This window comes from Salvelinus namaycush, chromosome 3 (genome assembly GCF_016432855.1).
Source record: "Salvelinus namaycush isolate Seneca chromosome 3, SaNama_1.0, whole genome shotgun sequence".
Taxonomy (NCBI): Eukaryota; Metazoa; Chordata; class Actinopteri; order Salmoniformes; family Salmonidae; genus Salvelinus; species Salvelinus namaycush.
This window is the reverse complement of record NC_052309.1, coordinates 75657262-75671988: the sequence shown is the minus strand read 5'-3', so window position 1 is coordinate 75671988 and position 14727 is coordinate 75657262. Positions and strand designations below refer to the sequence as shown.

At 44.6% G+C, this 14727-nt stretch overlaps 1 protein-coding gene across 1 annotated transcript in view; it reads right to left on the bottom strand.

Annotated features, from left to right (window-relative positions):
• Window positions 1-963: 963 nt before the first annotated feature.
• Window positions 964-14727, bottom strand: part of LOC120044041 (microtubule-associated serine/threonine-protein kinase 1-like) — a 53290-nt gene continuing 39526 nt past the window's right edge. Inside the window, exons 11-26 of the mRNA XM_038988631.1 lie at window positions 14593-14669; window positions 14193-14401; window positions 13930-14068; window positions 13672-13804; window positions 12914-13079; window positions 12699-12800; window positions 12212-12334; window positions 8435-8544; window positions 6996-7156; window positions 6556-6827; window positions 6227-6457; window positions 5788-6017; window positions 5478-5600; window positions 3092-3228; window positions 2758-2945; window positions 964-2636 (exon numbers count right to left, since the gene is read on the bottom strand). Coding sequence (XP_038844559.1) covers window positions 964-2636; window positions 2758-2945; window positions 3092-3228; window positions 5478-5600; window positions 5788-6017; window positions 6227-6457; window positions 6556-6827; window positions 6996-7156; window positions 8435-8544; window positions 12212-12334; window positions 12699-12800; window positions 12914-13079; window positions 13672-13804; window positions 13930-14068; window positions 14193-14401; window positions 14593-14669 — 4074 coding nt within the window. The remainder of the gene's footprint in view (window positions 2637-2757; window positions 2946-3091; window positions 3229-5477; window positions 5601-5787; window positions 6018-6226; window positions 6458-6555; window positions 6828-6995; window positions 7157-8434; window positions 8545-12211; window positions 12335-12698; window positions 12801-12913; window positions 13080-13671; window positions 13805-13929; window positions 14069-14192; window positions 14402-14592; window positions 14670-14727) is intronic.

The window sequence follows — 14727 nt, the reverse complement described above, 5'->3', positions numbered from 1 at the left end:
CATATTGGTTCAACGTAATTTCATTGAAATGATGTGGAAACAACATTGATTCAACCAGTGTGTGCCCAGTGGGTGGAGTCAATGCAGACAATTCGTAGAACAATATATCTGCTCTGCTTGGCTTATTGCAAACCTTTACCTCCCTAACATCCGTTCATGGGTACATTGTAGGGGACACACAGGAAAATACCTAAAAATTCCATTGCATAGTGTCCCTGTGCAAGTTCAGATAGTCCACCTAAATCCAACCAGGACTCAGCCCTTAAAACACTCAAACAAATTCATTCAGCTCTTCTTTACACAATACAATTCCAAGTTCCACATTTAGCAAGCAGGTCATCATCTTAGTCCAGTTAGTAACACATCTCAATGTGTTACACCAATGCATGTTACACCAATGCAACAATTCTTCTCTCAATCTTTTTTCCAGGTACTGTGTGAGAAAAAGACAAGGTCTTTGTATTATCTTTGTATTTTAACTGAGTGAAGAGATGGCATCGAAGTTGACGGACATGGGTAATGCTCCTCATGGTGACAGACTGTGACAGAAGCCTGCCTATTGACATGCTGTTTACATTGGGAACATGTGAGGGCTGTTGACATGATGTTCACAGTGTTCACTACCATCAGGTCTGTTAGATGTTTTTCCTCATCTCTTTAAATATTCTCTTTCATCTCTCATGTACAATTTGGAACATGCAAGAAGACACGCTTTTACTATATACATTACACATACAGTACATACATACACACATTTGAGAACAGCATTAAAGCACATTCCTCCACATATTCTTGTTTTATCTACAGGTCTGTATTTTCTAGCTATTTGGTGTGTGTTTCTTTAGGCGTACATGTTTTTGTCCCTTTTTTGAGGGTGCCCTGTCCGTGCCTGATATGGTGGCATGATATTCCGGTCCAAAAGGCATTTTTCGGGAGATCCCAGGTTTGTCCCTCACTCGCAGATCAGGAGTGGTGCTTACCTGAATTCCTCGTGTTTGCCTTTTCAGGCTGAGCTGAGCCGGCAGGACTTTGAGATGTCCCCTGAGCCCCCCGTCGACCACCTCCAGATGGAGCCTCAGACTTTCCTGCTGAACTTCCCCGCTTCTCCTCACCGCCCTTGGGCCCTTCCTGGGATCCCATCTTCATAGGCCCCAGCACGTTTTTGGCCACACTGGTCAGCTGAGTCACAAAGCTTGGCTTGTCACCAGGGGAAACGGGGCGTGACTTGCTGGAGCAGGGGGAGGCAGCGGTGGAGGAGGGGGACATAGGGTTCTCCTCCACCACCTCCAGGTGACTCCTCTCCTCCTTGGCCCCTCGGTAGCTGCTCAACAGAACAGAAACCTTGCCTGCTCTGGATTTTGTTGAAGCAGGAACTGGGCCTATGGTAAGAGGGGATGTGGCCGGGGTTGGGGCTGGTGCTTGGGTTGGGACTGATGGAGCAGGTCCTTTAACCTTGGTCTCATTGGCTTTGTCAATGCCACCCATCCCTCCTTTCAAAGTGCTCTCTCCCATCTGTGTGTCTTTACTTGCCTTGGCCAACTCTGTAGCTCCCACACTCTGTGTAGTGACTTTGTCTGGGCCCACAGTCCCTTTCTCCTCACTCTTCTCCTGGCTTCTGCTTGCTGGGGTGGTGTCTGTCTGGACAGCCTGGTGCTTACGCTCCTGGGAGAGCGGACTCTGGGATGTAGCCTGGACTGGGGCCCTCTCAGTGGGTTTAGGGCCTCCACTGGCTGTCTCAGAGCTTGGAGCACTAGAGCTTAGAGGTCTGTCTGCTGGGCTGGACTTGGCTCCTGGAGTGGAGGGGGTTGAGGCTGGGCTAGGCTGGGCCTCACCTGGTACTGGGGAAGCTTTTCTCTTCAGAGCCTCACAAGGGGTTAATGTCTGAGCTGTCTCACCAGCGCTGGTCTTGGGCTCTACTTTAACAGGTGTGCTGTCAGTGTGAGGGTCAGATGCTGTAGTCTGGGCAGCTCTCTCCCTCCCTGTCTGCAGTGTGTCCCGGCTCAGGGGCGACTCCTGTCTCCCCAGCCTCCTCGCAGGCTTCAGGCACCCTGTCTCTCCAACCGTGGGGGGAGAGGGGGAGGAGGAATATGAGGGAGAGGGGGGAACGGGCCCGTTCTCTCCCTCCATCTCCAGCAGACTCTGCAGGCTGTGCTCGCAGTGGAAAGACTCCCTCCTGTAGTCCCCATGTGACACCTCCAGGCTGTGCTTACGCATTGAGACCCCCCCTGCAATGGGCGAGGAAGCTGATGACGAAGATGAAAAGGAGGGCAGGAGGGTCGCGCCCAGTTTCTCTGACGACTGAACCCGCTGTAGCAAGGGTGAGCGGGGGGGCTCTGCGCTTTTGGGCCTGGGACGGGCCACAGGTGGAGAGGAGTGGAGCTTGGCTGGGAAGGCCTGGGTGGTGTTGGAGCTACCCACCGTGTGGCCAGACAGGGGTGGGGGAGAGGCGGTGGTGGGGGAGGGTGTGTGGGCCAGGGGGGACAGGGGGATGTTGCCAGCTGACTTGCAGCGGGCTGAGCGGTACTGGCGGTGCAGCTTGGGGGAGAGGCCGTGCAGGGAGCTGGGTCTCATGTGCTGGGAGGCAGCCGGGGAGTTAGGGGTGCTGGAGACTGGAGAGCTGCTCTGAGAAGAGTTGCCTGAGGAGTGAAGAAGAGATATAGCAATAATTCAAACTGTATTATTTTGTTATGTGAGGGTGCAGATGCTAAGAGGAGTGCTGTACAGTAATGTAGGTAGAGTATTGCCCTTCATACTGACCCAGGTAGGTGGAGTCGGGGGTGGAGCGGTAGCTCTGTGTGGGGGAGCGGGCAGAGAGGTTGTGGGTGGGGGAGCCTGGGAGGCTGTCCCCTGATGACAGAGAGCGGTTCAGAGAGGACAGGCTGCGGCTGGTGTGGAGCAGGTTCGACTGCTTAGTGATCTTCCTGAACAACGAGCTGCGCTTCTTACTGCGAGTGAGAAGTGAAAAGAGAGAGGTGGGAGGATGAGAGGAGAGAGAGAGAGTTAGAAGAACAGAGTCAATGACATTGATTTTCTAGAGCGCTCATCTGAAATCATAGTGTAGCATCTGCTGTGCAGAGAAACCCACTTGTACCTTTCTTGTCCCTCCTTAGCCCCTGTCTTCTTGTTGCGCCGTGCCATCTTGGACTTGTAGCTGGACTTGCGGGCAGGACCAATCTTGATGGAGGTGTTTTCAAAGGGCGTGGTGGTCACCGTCACATTGTTTCCACTCTGGAGAAACAACGGAAACAAAAAACGTACAGTATGCACTGCTTGCACAATTATTAGGCAAATTGTATTCCTCAGGATACATTTTATTGTTGAACAAACACAATGCTCTCAGTCAATCCAAAATGTTATTGCATCTCAAACCTGAATGTTTAACAAAGGAATAGTGAGGTTTGTCTTTCTCAGGGGAATATATAAGTGTTAGGCAACTATTAGTGTGCACAATTATTAGGCAACTGAACTACAAAAATAATTTCTCCCAACTCACTTTTTATTCTCAATTTTTAGAGTAAGTGTAACAAATAAGTAACACAAAATGACAATTAAATAACAAGTTTGGCCTTTCAAAAATATTCAGTGACCAATATAGTGTCACGCTCGTTGAAAGATGGATTGGACCAAGGTGCAGCGTGGTGGGCGTACATTTTATTTTATTTGAAATGACACCAAAAAAATACGAAATACAAAACGAACGTAAAGCTACATGCAGTGCAGAAAGCAACTACACACAAACAAGATCCCACAACTGAAGGTGGGAAAAGGGCTGCCTAAGTATGATCACCAATCAACGATAGACAGCTGCCTCTGATTGGGAACCATACCCGGCCAACAAAGAAAAAGACAAACTAGAATGCCCACCCAAATCACAACCTGACCTAACCAAATAGAGAAATAAAAAGGCTCTCTAAGGTCAGGGCGTGACATATAGCCACCCTTCTTTTAAATAACTGCCGTGAGCCTTCCATGCATGGAGTCTTGTCAGTTTCTTGATCTGTTCACAATCAACTTTCGCTGAAGTAGCAACTACAGCCTCCCAAATGCTGTTCAAAGAGGTGTATTGTCTTCATTCACACTAAATCTCACATTTGGGAAGGGCCCACAAGCTCTCAATAGGATTTAAGTCAGGTGAGGAAGAGGGCCTGGTCATTATTCAGGCATCTTTGAGGCCCTTGCTGGCTAGCCAGGCAGTGGAGTACTTGGATGCATGTGATGGAGCATTGTCCTGCATAAAGATCATGGCCTTCTTGAATGCTGAGGACTTCTTCCTGTACCACTGCTTGAAGAAAGTATCTTCCAGTTTCAGTCCATCTTCAACCTGAAAAGGTCCAACTACCTCATCCTTAATGATAGCAGCCCATACCAGTACCCCTCCTCCTTGCTGGCGCCTGATTTTTAAATAAATAAAAGAATATTAACTTCCGGCGCCGACAGAGATGGCCGCCTCGCTTCGCGTTCCTAGGAAACTATGCAGTATTTAGTTTTTTTTAACGTGTTGATATTCTTCATCCCTTTACACTTGTGTGTATAAGGTAGTTGTTGTGAAATTGTTAGGTTAGATTACTCGTTGGTTATTACTGCATTGTCGGAACTAGAAGCACAAGCATTTCGCTACACTTGCATTAACATCTGCTAACCATGTGTATGTGACAAATACAATTTGATTTGATTTGATTCGAAGTGGTGCCCTGTGTCCATTACTGATCCAGCCACGGGCCCATCCATCTGGTCCATCAAGAGTCACTCTCATTTCATCTGTCCATAAAACCTTTGAAAAATCTGTCTTCAGGTATTTCTTTGCCCAATCTTGACGCTTCAACTTGTGAATCTTATTCAGTGGTGGTCGTGTTTCAGCCTTCTTGACCTTGGCCATGTCTCTGAGCACTTCACACCTTGTACTTCGGGACACTCCAGGTAGGTTGCAGTTCTGGAATTATGGTGGCACTGGAGGATAATGGGTTCTTGGTAGCTTGATGTTTAATTCTTCTCAAGTCTTTTGCAGTTAATTTGCACCTTTTCTTCTCCATGCGTTTTATGCCCCCCAGTTGACTATTCGCAACAAAACGTTTGATTGTCCGGTGGTCACGCCTCAATAGTTTAGCTATTTCAAGAGTGTTGCATCCGTCTGAAAGGCATTTTACAATTTTTTACTTTTCAGTGTCAGTTAAATCTCTTTTTTGGCCCATTTTACCTGAGGTAATGAAGCTGCCTAATAATTATGCACACCTTGATATAAGGTGTTATTCACTTTCACCACACCCTCCCTCATTACACAAGTACATTATCACCTGAAAATGATTCAATCCAATAAGCATTCAAGTTTATATAGTTTGGAGTTGGAAAATGTGCATAGAAATAATGATAAGATCAGAATACTCACTTGCCTAATAATTCTGCACACAGTGTATGTTAGGCTTCACCTGTATTCTATACTGTCGAAAAAAACACATGTTGTTTCTTTCCTTTCCTCTCACCTTCAGAATGAGCTCCACCACCTCAGTGTGCACCAGCCCGTGGACAGACTCCCCGTTCACATGAGTGATGAGGTCACCAGCGCAGAGTCCCGCCTCCTGGGCAGGGCCTCCGTCCTCCACATGCTGTGATTGAAACAGATCAACATCAATCAAACAAGTCATCATGCTATTGGACAAGTCTGTTTTTTCCACTACAATTGTAGCGATGCTTTGTTCTGATACAGAACTTCTTCAATAGAGTGATGTCTACTTAACACTACTTTCTCCATAGAAACAAACACAAAACATATAATCTCTATCGCTGTCTCACCCAGACAACGTGGTGTACGCTGTAGACATCACTGTCTCCCATGTAGACTCGAATGGCTCGGAGGGTGAAACCGTACTTCTTCCCAGAGCGGTGGATGGTGATGGGAGAACGCAGCACGTTGACCGTGGGCGAGTAGTCTCGGCTGGGGGAGGAGTCACGAGACGACAGGTCGGAGGAGATGGATCGAGGAGACATGGGGCTGGCCAGGGGGGACGTACCATGCTGCTCCACTGAGGAGGGGGGAGAGAATCACAGGAATAAAGTGTGAGAAAAAACATCTGAATAAGTCAATTGAAGGTCAAAGCAATAGATAGTCTTTAAGAAATGTACTATTTTCCATAACAAGCCCAGTTAACCGTTTTACTGTTTAACATTAATATTGTCATTAGCAACAGACAGCCCCGCTCTTCTCACACTCCCTTGCCTTCCAGCTCCTCACCTGTAGGTATGATGACAGACAGGGCTGTGGTGGAGGCAGACTTGATGACCTTGGTTACGGGTCGCGAGTTGCGTTTCTCTCCCTCAGCTGAGAGCTGGCTGTGGCGGACCCTCCTCAGGACCAGTTCGTTGGTGGCCCGGGACCCCTGGGGCTCTGTGGCCCCAGCAGTCACAGTACTGTTGGGGCTGGGGATGACTCCGATTGGTACATCAGCTGGCCTCAGAAGCTTGTCTGGAGCAGAGCAGAAAGATGGAGGAATAATATCATGTAGGCATCAAAGTGTATGTCAAGCAAGGATTCATCCATTATCCAATGCCAAATGCCCTCACCTCCAGCAGTCAACCCGTTGCCCTCCTTTTCCTTCCTAAAATCCCCCTGGCTGGATGTGGTGCCCATGGATGTGGTGCCCATGGCCCCCTCCAGAGAGGTGCCCCTGGCCTTGACTGGGGGCTGCCTGGTGGGCACTGGCAGCTCAGGATCGGCCTCTAGTGGGGAGGCGAAGCGGTGAGTGTCCATGAGGGCAGAAAAGCGTCGCCGGGCCCCAGATGGAGGACTGGAGTCACTCTCAGTGAAGGATGACTCTGAGCATGACAGTCGCTTCCTAGACACAACACAACACAAAATAAATTGATTGTATTTATGAAAACAAACAATGAGTAATGATAATGAGAGCCTTGATAATGAGGACCAACAATGTCACATTTCTGACATGTTATGCAAGGTAAGAAGGCACTAGTACTAGTCAGAGTACAGTAGTGGTCATACTCACATCTCAGGTGATCCTGTCCTCCAGCTCTTATCTCTCAAGGTCAGGCTGCCCAGGCTCTCTCTCTTGGCCGCCCGGTCCTCCCTGGGGCCCTTGTGCTCCCGCCGGGTCACCGTCGGGGGCTTGTGCTCCAGCTGGGACAGGTGCTCCATGCTGCTGTACACCTGTAGTTCCCAACAGAGAGAGGACGCATAGGCTTTCAGCACCCACAGAGGGAAAAAATACACATTTTCCCATGATTCTTTCTTTTACAATGGGTTCAGTGGCACAATTAGCTTTCACAGATTAGTCAAGAAGGGGAGATCTGAGCAGAAAGATACATATGTCTGAGGCATGTGTGTCGATAAAATCCAAGGTTACCAAAGAGGTTCTTTCATGACTTAGTCTACCATGTGTGATAGTCACATTAAGTCACTTGGCTCAGACGTATGTCTCTTTCTGCTCATCTCCCCTTCTTGACTAATCTGTGAAAGCTAATTGTGCCACTGAAACCATTTTAAAAGCAAGACACATGAGAATTTAGGATTATGAGATTTACTGACAGGCTTTAGGGAAGGCACGTTTACATGGCCTAGACTTGTACAATGAGGGGCATCAAGTTAATCTAGATCAGCAAGGAGTGTTGGAGAAGGGAGGTGAGACAGAAGAACTGATTAGGCCGAAGTATAGGTTTTAGAGTAAACATCAATTAATAGCCCAGGCGTTTATTTGCTTGAATCACTGAACACAACAGGCGCTTATTAGACACAGGCTTCTATTTGAGTCATGAGTCTCTTTCCTTAAATGCACACAGCGTTTGCTCATTTGCTTACTTAATTGTTTAATTCCAGCATTCACTTCCAGTATTTTAATCAATATCTTAATTTCCTGCACTAATGTGCTATCATTTACACACTGTGCCACGTTTATTTTGTCTTAGTTTGCCTCTAATAAAAATGTATTAAAAAACCCACCCTTGACAGAATAATTATTCTCCCCTTTGAATGTGCATTTTTTCTGCAGTTCTTACTTTCGTCACTAGAGTGAACAGCTGATTTCTGGGGGGTCTGTATTCCTGAAGTTGATGACAGTTTTTGTGCTTGCCAGTTAGCTAGCAGTTCTCATCTGTTAGCAGCCAATGGCTAGCAGTTCTCATCTGTTAGCAGCCAATGGCTAGCAGTTTCTTACTGGTGATAAAAACTGATGATTGCCATCACTTTTTCGAGACATTACTGAATTATTGAATGTAACAAATGAAACATTAAACCTTATAAACAATTCATGGTAATTCATGGTAATGTTGTAAACAATTCATTTAGACCCAGTGTTTATTTGAAACAGGTGTTTATTAGCTGAAATGTGTAGCGTTGGCCGGCTATTAAAATGAACAGGTCGGCTATTTGAGACTGTGTTTAATTGAAGTTTTAATGTAAGTTTAAGGATGAGTAAGTGTAGAGTTTGACCTTGCTGAAGCGAGGGGAGCAGGAAGAGAAACGACGGATTTCAACAGGTTCATCATCATTGGTGTCGTCCTCATCATAAGAGTGGACATGGTGGTAGCGGTCCGAGCGGGCTGGGGACGGAAGAGGACATGACACACACACACACACACACACACACACACACACACACACTTACAAATGAAAACACAAATAGCATGGACAAGTGCCTCAAAGCTCCAAACACAGCTAGTTCTTATCTCTATCCCTTATGCCAGTGGTATTCAAAGTCGGGTTTGCGACCAAACCAAATTTATTTAGGAACAAAGAGTAAAGATTATTGTATGGAGCAATATGCAAACCTTTTTGAGAAATACAATTTTATTAAGTAAATTTATTTATTGGTTTCTTTGATAAGAGATTCAAATGTTAAAACATTTTTTTTTAATTGAATATCCGAAACATACAATATACTTGCAGTGAAGCCGCTCAACAACTACATCATACCAGTCATCCAACAGATTCCCATTCAGAGCGACACACATAAGCATCCAGGGTTAATGCCCTACTCAAGGGCACGTTGACAGATCTCCCACCAGGCCAAAAAACATGAACCCGAACCCTCCAAAATCCCCCCCACAGTTCCCCAATAGCTGTCCCTCAACCATTCGAGACCTCTCCCACAGTCCCCCCCCAAGAAGAAAAATAAAAAATATAAAATACAATTAATTCCATTCCCCACCCCCAAGAACCCCCTAATGCACCAACAACCAAGAGAATGAACTAAAGAGAAAAAAGGAAAAGACAGGTGAAAACAGCAAACAATACAAAAAAATATATATAATAATTTAAACAAAGGACATCAAGGACAACTAAAATCATAACAGCAATGCCAACTGTATATGTTTGTGTGCATGTCTGACACTATTACATGTATGTGTGTGTTCTTGTATGTGTTTATTTGAATGAGAGTATGTGTATATGCATGTGTACAAACACCTGCACGGCATCAGCCTCAGGCAAACCGGCATTAGTTGTAAAAACACTACCCCCCAGTGTCATTCAAATGTACTTTTTATTATGTTTTTATTTTGACTTTAAAAATATATATATCTTTGACCATGATTCTATCTCCCGCACAGCAACTCCACTCCCACTTGTCTCCAGTTCCACATCCCAACCCTCAGCTTCCCTCAGCCCATCCCATCTATCTCTGCTGGCCACCCACTTCGGGTTTCTATGCAACACATATCTTTCAACTATGCTGTGATGTCTTTCAACTATGCTGTTAACGTACAATTTCAATCTATCTAATCGAATAGAATCCACAGATTGCAAGTTCAAGATAAATACTTTTACCAAGAGTATTAGTATATTAGTAATTGACTGACCCGGTCTCTCCAGATCTCCTGACAGTACTATTTCTATGGTCAATTTTAGATCAATGGTATGCATTTTCAGCCATTCCTGAACCTGAGACCAGAAACAGGCTACCTGAGGGCAATACCAAAATAAATGGTCTATTGATTCTGTATCCTCACAACAAAACCTGCAGAGCTTCGATGATTTTATTCCCCAAATATTCAACATTTTGTTGGTGGCAAGAATTCTATATAATAATTTTAGCTGAAAAGCACGAAGTCTTGAATCTTGCGTTGTTTTATATATCAACTCATACACCCTGTACCATGGAATCGGTACATCAAAAATCTCTTCCCAACTATTTTGCAATCTGTATGGCACAGTTGTCAAAATCCTGGTCCTCTAATGAAACTGGTATACTTTCCTATTTATGCTATTTTCTATTCCTCCGCCAGTTTTGATCCTTTATATTGGGCAGACAGACCAGTTCCCTACCTCCTCCTGCTGCCAACTGCCTCCTCCATTTTAGGGGTAATGCTGTGATCAATTGGTTGTACTCTTGGATTGAGCAGACCTTCCCGTACAATTCTGTTAACTCCATGAAGGACATAACTCTTCCATTCCAATTTACAATATCATTAAAGAACAAAATACCCTTTTCAAACTTTCCCATAAATACAGGTGTTTTATCAACCAGCACATTTGAGTTCAGCCTTAATATTTGTTCTATCTTTTCAGGGGGATGAAATTGAAATTGTAGCCAGCTCTGCAATGCTTGATTGAAAAAGAGAGATACTTCGAAAAAAGTATCATTTTCAATTAATCAAAAAGGCGATTTTTAAACAATGGATGAGCTTTTCTTAGTAATCTACTTGAGAACCATTTAGGGTTCAAATAAAACTTTTGAATAAGTGAAGCTTATAGAGAGATGCTTAGTGCTTTTATATATAATAATCTCAACCCACCCAATTCATATTCATTATATAGATAGGCACGTTTTATTTTGTCTGGTTTAGCGTCCCAGATAAAGCGAAATATTTTTTCCTCATATGATTTGAAAAACGAATCATCAGGAGTAGGCAGCGCCATAAGTAAGTGAGTAAACTGAGATATGATAGACAGGTATTTACCTCTCCATGGTTGCAGGATTTTGTCTATTTTTACAAGTTTTCTATTGAAATTCATTGTGGAGAGCTTATTTATATATTTTGTGATATGAATACCAAGTATGTCTACTTCACCATCAGCCCATTTTATAGGTAAACTGCAGGGTAATGTAAAAGTTGTATTTTTTAAAGATCCAATACGTAATATTGTACACTTATCATAATTAGGTTTTAGTCCAGAGAGTACAGAAAAGTTATCTTCAATGAGACATTGCAGGGATCTAGCTTGCGGACTTAATATAAAACTTGAGTCATTGGCATACATGGACACCTTGGTTTTTAAGCCTTGGATTTCTAATCCTCTAATGTTGTTATTGGATCTGATTTTAATAGCTAACATTTCGATGGCCATAACGAATAGATATGGTGACAGAGGACACCCTTGTTTAACTCCTCTTGACAATTCAAAACTATCTGAGAAGTAGCCGTTATTTACTATTTACACCTGGGGTTGCTATACATTCGTTGTATCCATTTTATAAGAGAATTACCGAAATTGAAAAAATCCAGGCATTTCTAAATAAAATCCAGTCTTACTTTATCAAATGCCTTTTCAAAATCCGCTATAATTACCAGGCCTGGCTTCTTAGATGTTTCATGATGTTCTATTATTTCTAGTAGTTGTCGTATATTATCTCCAATGTATCGTCCATGTAAAAAACCTGTCTGATCAGGATGAACAATACCTGGTAAAACCCTTTTAATTCTGAGTGCTATGCATTTCACAAGTATTTTTGCATCACAACATTGAAGTGTAAGGGGCCTCCAGTTTTTTAGATAGACTGGGTCTTTATATTTGCCATCTGAGTCTTGTTTTAATAATAGCGAAATCAGACATTCCTGCTGAGTACCTGACAGACTACCATTTCTATAGGAGTAGTTAAAACAATCTAACAATGGAGCTTTTAGTATATCAAAAAAGGTTTGATATACCTCTACCGGTATGCCATCAAGCCCTGGGGTTATTCAAGACTGAAAGGATTTAATAGCCTCAAAAAGTTATTCCTCTGTAATTTGGCCTTCGCACTGATCTTTCTAATTCACATGTTATTGAAGGTTATTTGTTGATGTAAAAATCAACATATACCTTTTAAGGTTTTGCCAATAGATTAGGGATGGGGTTCCCCAGAAATTCTGGAGAAGAGAATGGGGTCCCCGTTGAAAAAGTTTGAATACCACTGCCTTATGGTGATTCTATACATTAAGAATGCAACAAATCAGCACAGTTCCCCTCCATGTGACCAGGGGGCAGTGCAGTTAGAGAGAGACTCACTGTCGAAGTAGCTGGTGTCCTCCTCTGACTCTAGGTGGGGGATGAACTCAGCCTTCTGTCTCAGCAGACTGTTCCAGTCCAGTTCAGTGAAGAACGAGTGCTGCTTCACCTCAAACGCACCGCCTGGGGCAGTGAAAGAGAAGGAGTGAGTGAGTGAGTGAGTGAGTGAGTGAGTGAGTGAGTGAGTGAGTGAGTGAGTGAGTGAGTGAGTGAGTGAGTGAGTGAGTGAGTGAGTGAGTGAGTGAGTGAGTGAGTGAGTGAGTGAGAGAGAGAGAGAGAGAGAGAGAGAGAGTGAGAGCGAAAGAGAATGAAAGGGAGAGGGAGAATGAAAGGGCGAGCGAGAGAGGGGGAGCGAGAGGGAGAGAGAGATAAGATGTGTGTTGTTGAGTGAATCTATATTTTCACTATGAATAGGCAGTTTAGTCCATCTCTGTTACAGCACACGTCTGATGTTAAGCATGTTGTCAACATGCACGTTTATGCTGACCTGTGCCCAGTCGGACCAGTGGGTTGGTCTGAAGCAGAGTAGAGATCAGATGCTGGGCATCGGCAGGAAGAGCGTCATCACCTTCTGGCCACACTATGTCATCTACAAGAGACAGACAGAGATAAGTTGCATTGGACAATGTAGACGTGAGAAAGATGGCTTCAAAATGGCTGTAAGATGCTGCTCAATGAACCCACTAACCCCCGACCTCTCACCTGTGATGACCTGTCCAAAGAGCTCCTCAGGCGTGTCTCCAAAGAACGGCACACAGCCCACCAGGAACTCATAGAGGATGATGCCCATAGCCCACCAGTCTACTGGCTTCCCATAGCCCTGTCTCAGGATCACCTCTGGGGCGATGTACTCTGGCGTGCCACACACCTGATGGAGGGCAGAACCACACAGCACTCCTATGAGAGGCTCTGTATTCATATTTATGGATAAAACACTACTGGTGAGATGCTAAGGCCAGTCTCTCTCAAAATGTGAATGGGAGACATGTGTGGCCAATACACGTTTCTGCCAAGCTGAGGGGATCAATGCGAGAATGCCAGGATGAAACATGAAAGCTTTGGACGTTGTGTTTTCATGTGCAGATGGGTATTCATCAAATGCTAACAGATCTGTGGCTGTGAGAAAGCCGAGCCAATAAATAATTGGGGATTTAATTGAAGCAGCACCATTCAAAGGGTGGGAAAAACAAAACATCTGAAAAGACAGTTGATTATAATAACTGAGGCATATTTGGTTATCATTTTGTTTGATGTTGATCATTTCATTTCTTCACGCTTTGACAACTATATGCACACATTTATAAATTCAGCATTAATTTATTAATTTGTCTAGAAATAAATACATAAAAAATGGATTAGGTATAGTAGAAATTTAAATATATTACTGCAAATTCATTTTGAATTCCTGCCAAGGTTGTGTATACTGTGGTGGGTTTCTCTGCTCTATATACAGTGCACACCTGTTTGTCCAGGAACTCTCTGGTGTCCTTCTCAATGTGTCCCTCGTACAGGTTAGTGGTTAGGCTCATCAGACCCATCTTAGACAGGCCGAAGTCAGTCAGCTTGATGTGCCCCATGGAAGTGATCAGAAGACTGGGGACAGACAGGTCAAAGGTTACAGGAAACACTCTTCGTGTTTGTAATATAATCAAACTTTGAGTTCACTCCAATGAGTCCCATATGATAATTGTTCAATGCCAACCCAAGTGAGGTCTTACTTGTCTGGTTTGAGGTCGCGGTGCACGATGCCATAGTTGTGGATGTACTCCAGTGCCAGGACGGTCTCGGCAAAGTACATGCGCGCCATCTCCACAGGCAATGCCCCGATGTTTTTCAGCAGGGTGGCACAGTCTCCCCCTGGCAACCGATAACACGTGATCAGACTGACTGCTAACATTCCCATCACCAGCAATGTCCTAAATGCTGCTCTTGTCCTAAACAGACAAGTAATGGTGTCCAGTATATTATTGTGTTAACTTACCCTCCACATACTCCATGACCATACAGAGGTGCCTGCGGGTCTCAAAGGAGCAGAACATGGAGACCACGAATGGGTTCTCAGCGAAGGTCAGGATGTCTCTCTCTACGAAGGCCTGCTGGATCTGGTTCCTCAGTATCAGGTTCTGCTTGTTGATCTTCTTCATGGCGAAACGCTGACGGGTCTCCAGGTGACGGACCAGGTAAACAGCCCTGGAGACACACACATGCATACACACAGTTAGTAATCAGATTTTTTACACATTTTACTGAGTAAATCCAGTGTTTTCTCCTAAAACCATTCAATGGACATCAACAAGATGGCTCAGAGACATGTACTAATGTAACATTCATATGCGTGAACACACCCTCACACCCACACACACACTCACACCCACACTCACCCATAAGCTCCATTGCTGATCAGCTTTATGGTCTGGAAGTCAGCCTCTTCGGGCGTCTTCATAGCTCTCATCTTGCCCTGAGGGAGAGAGCATGACAGCAGGGTAAGACGAGACTGGATCTGTCCAGACCTCCAA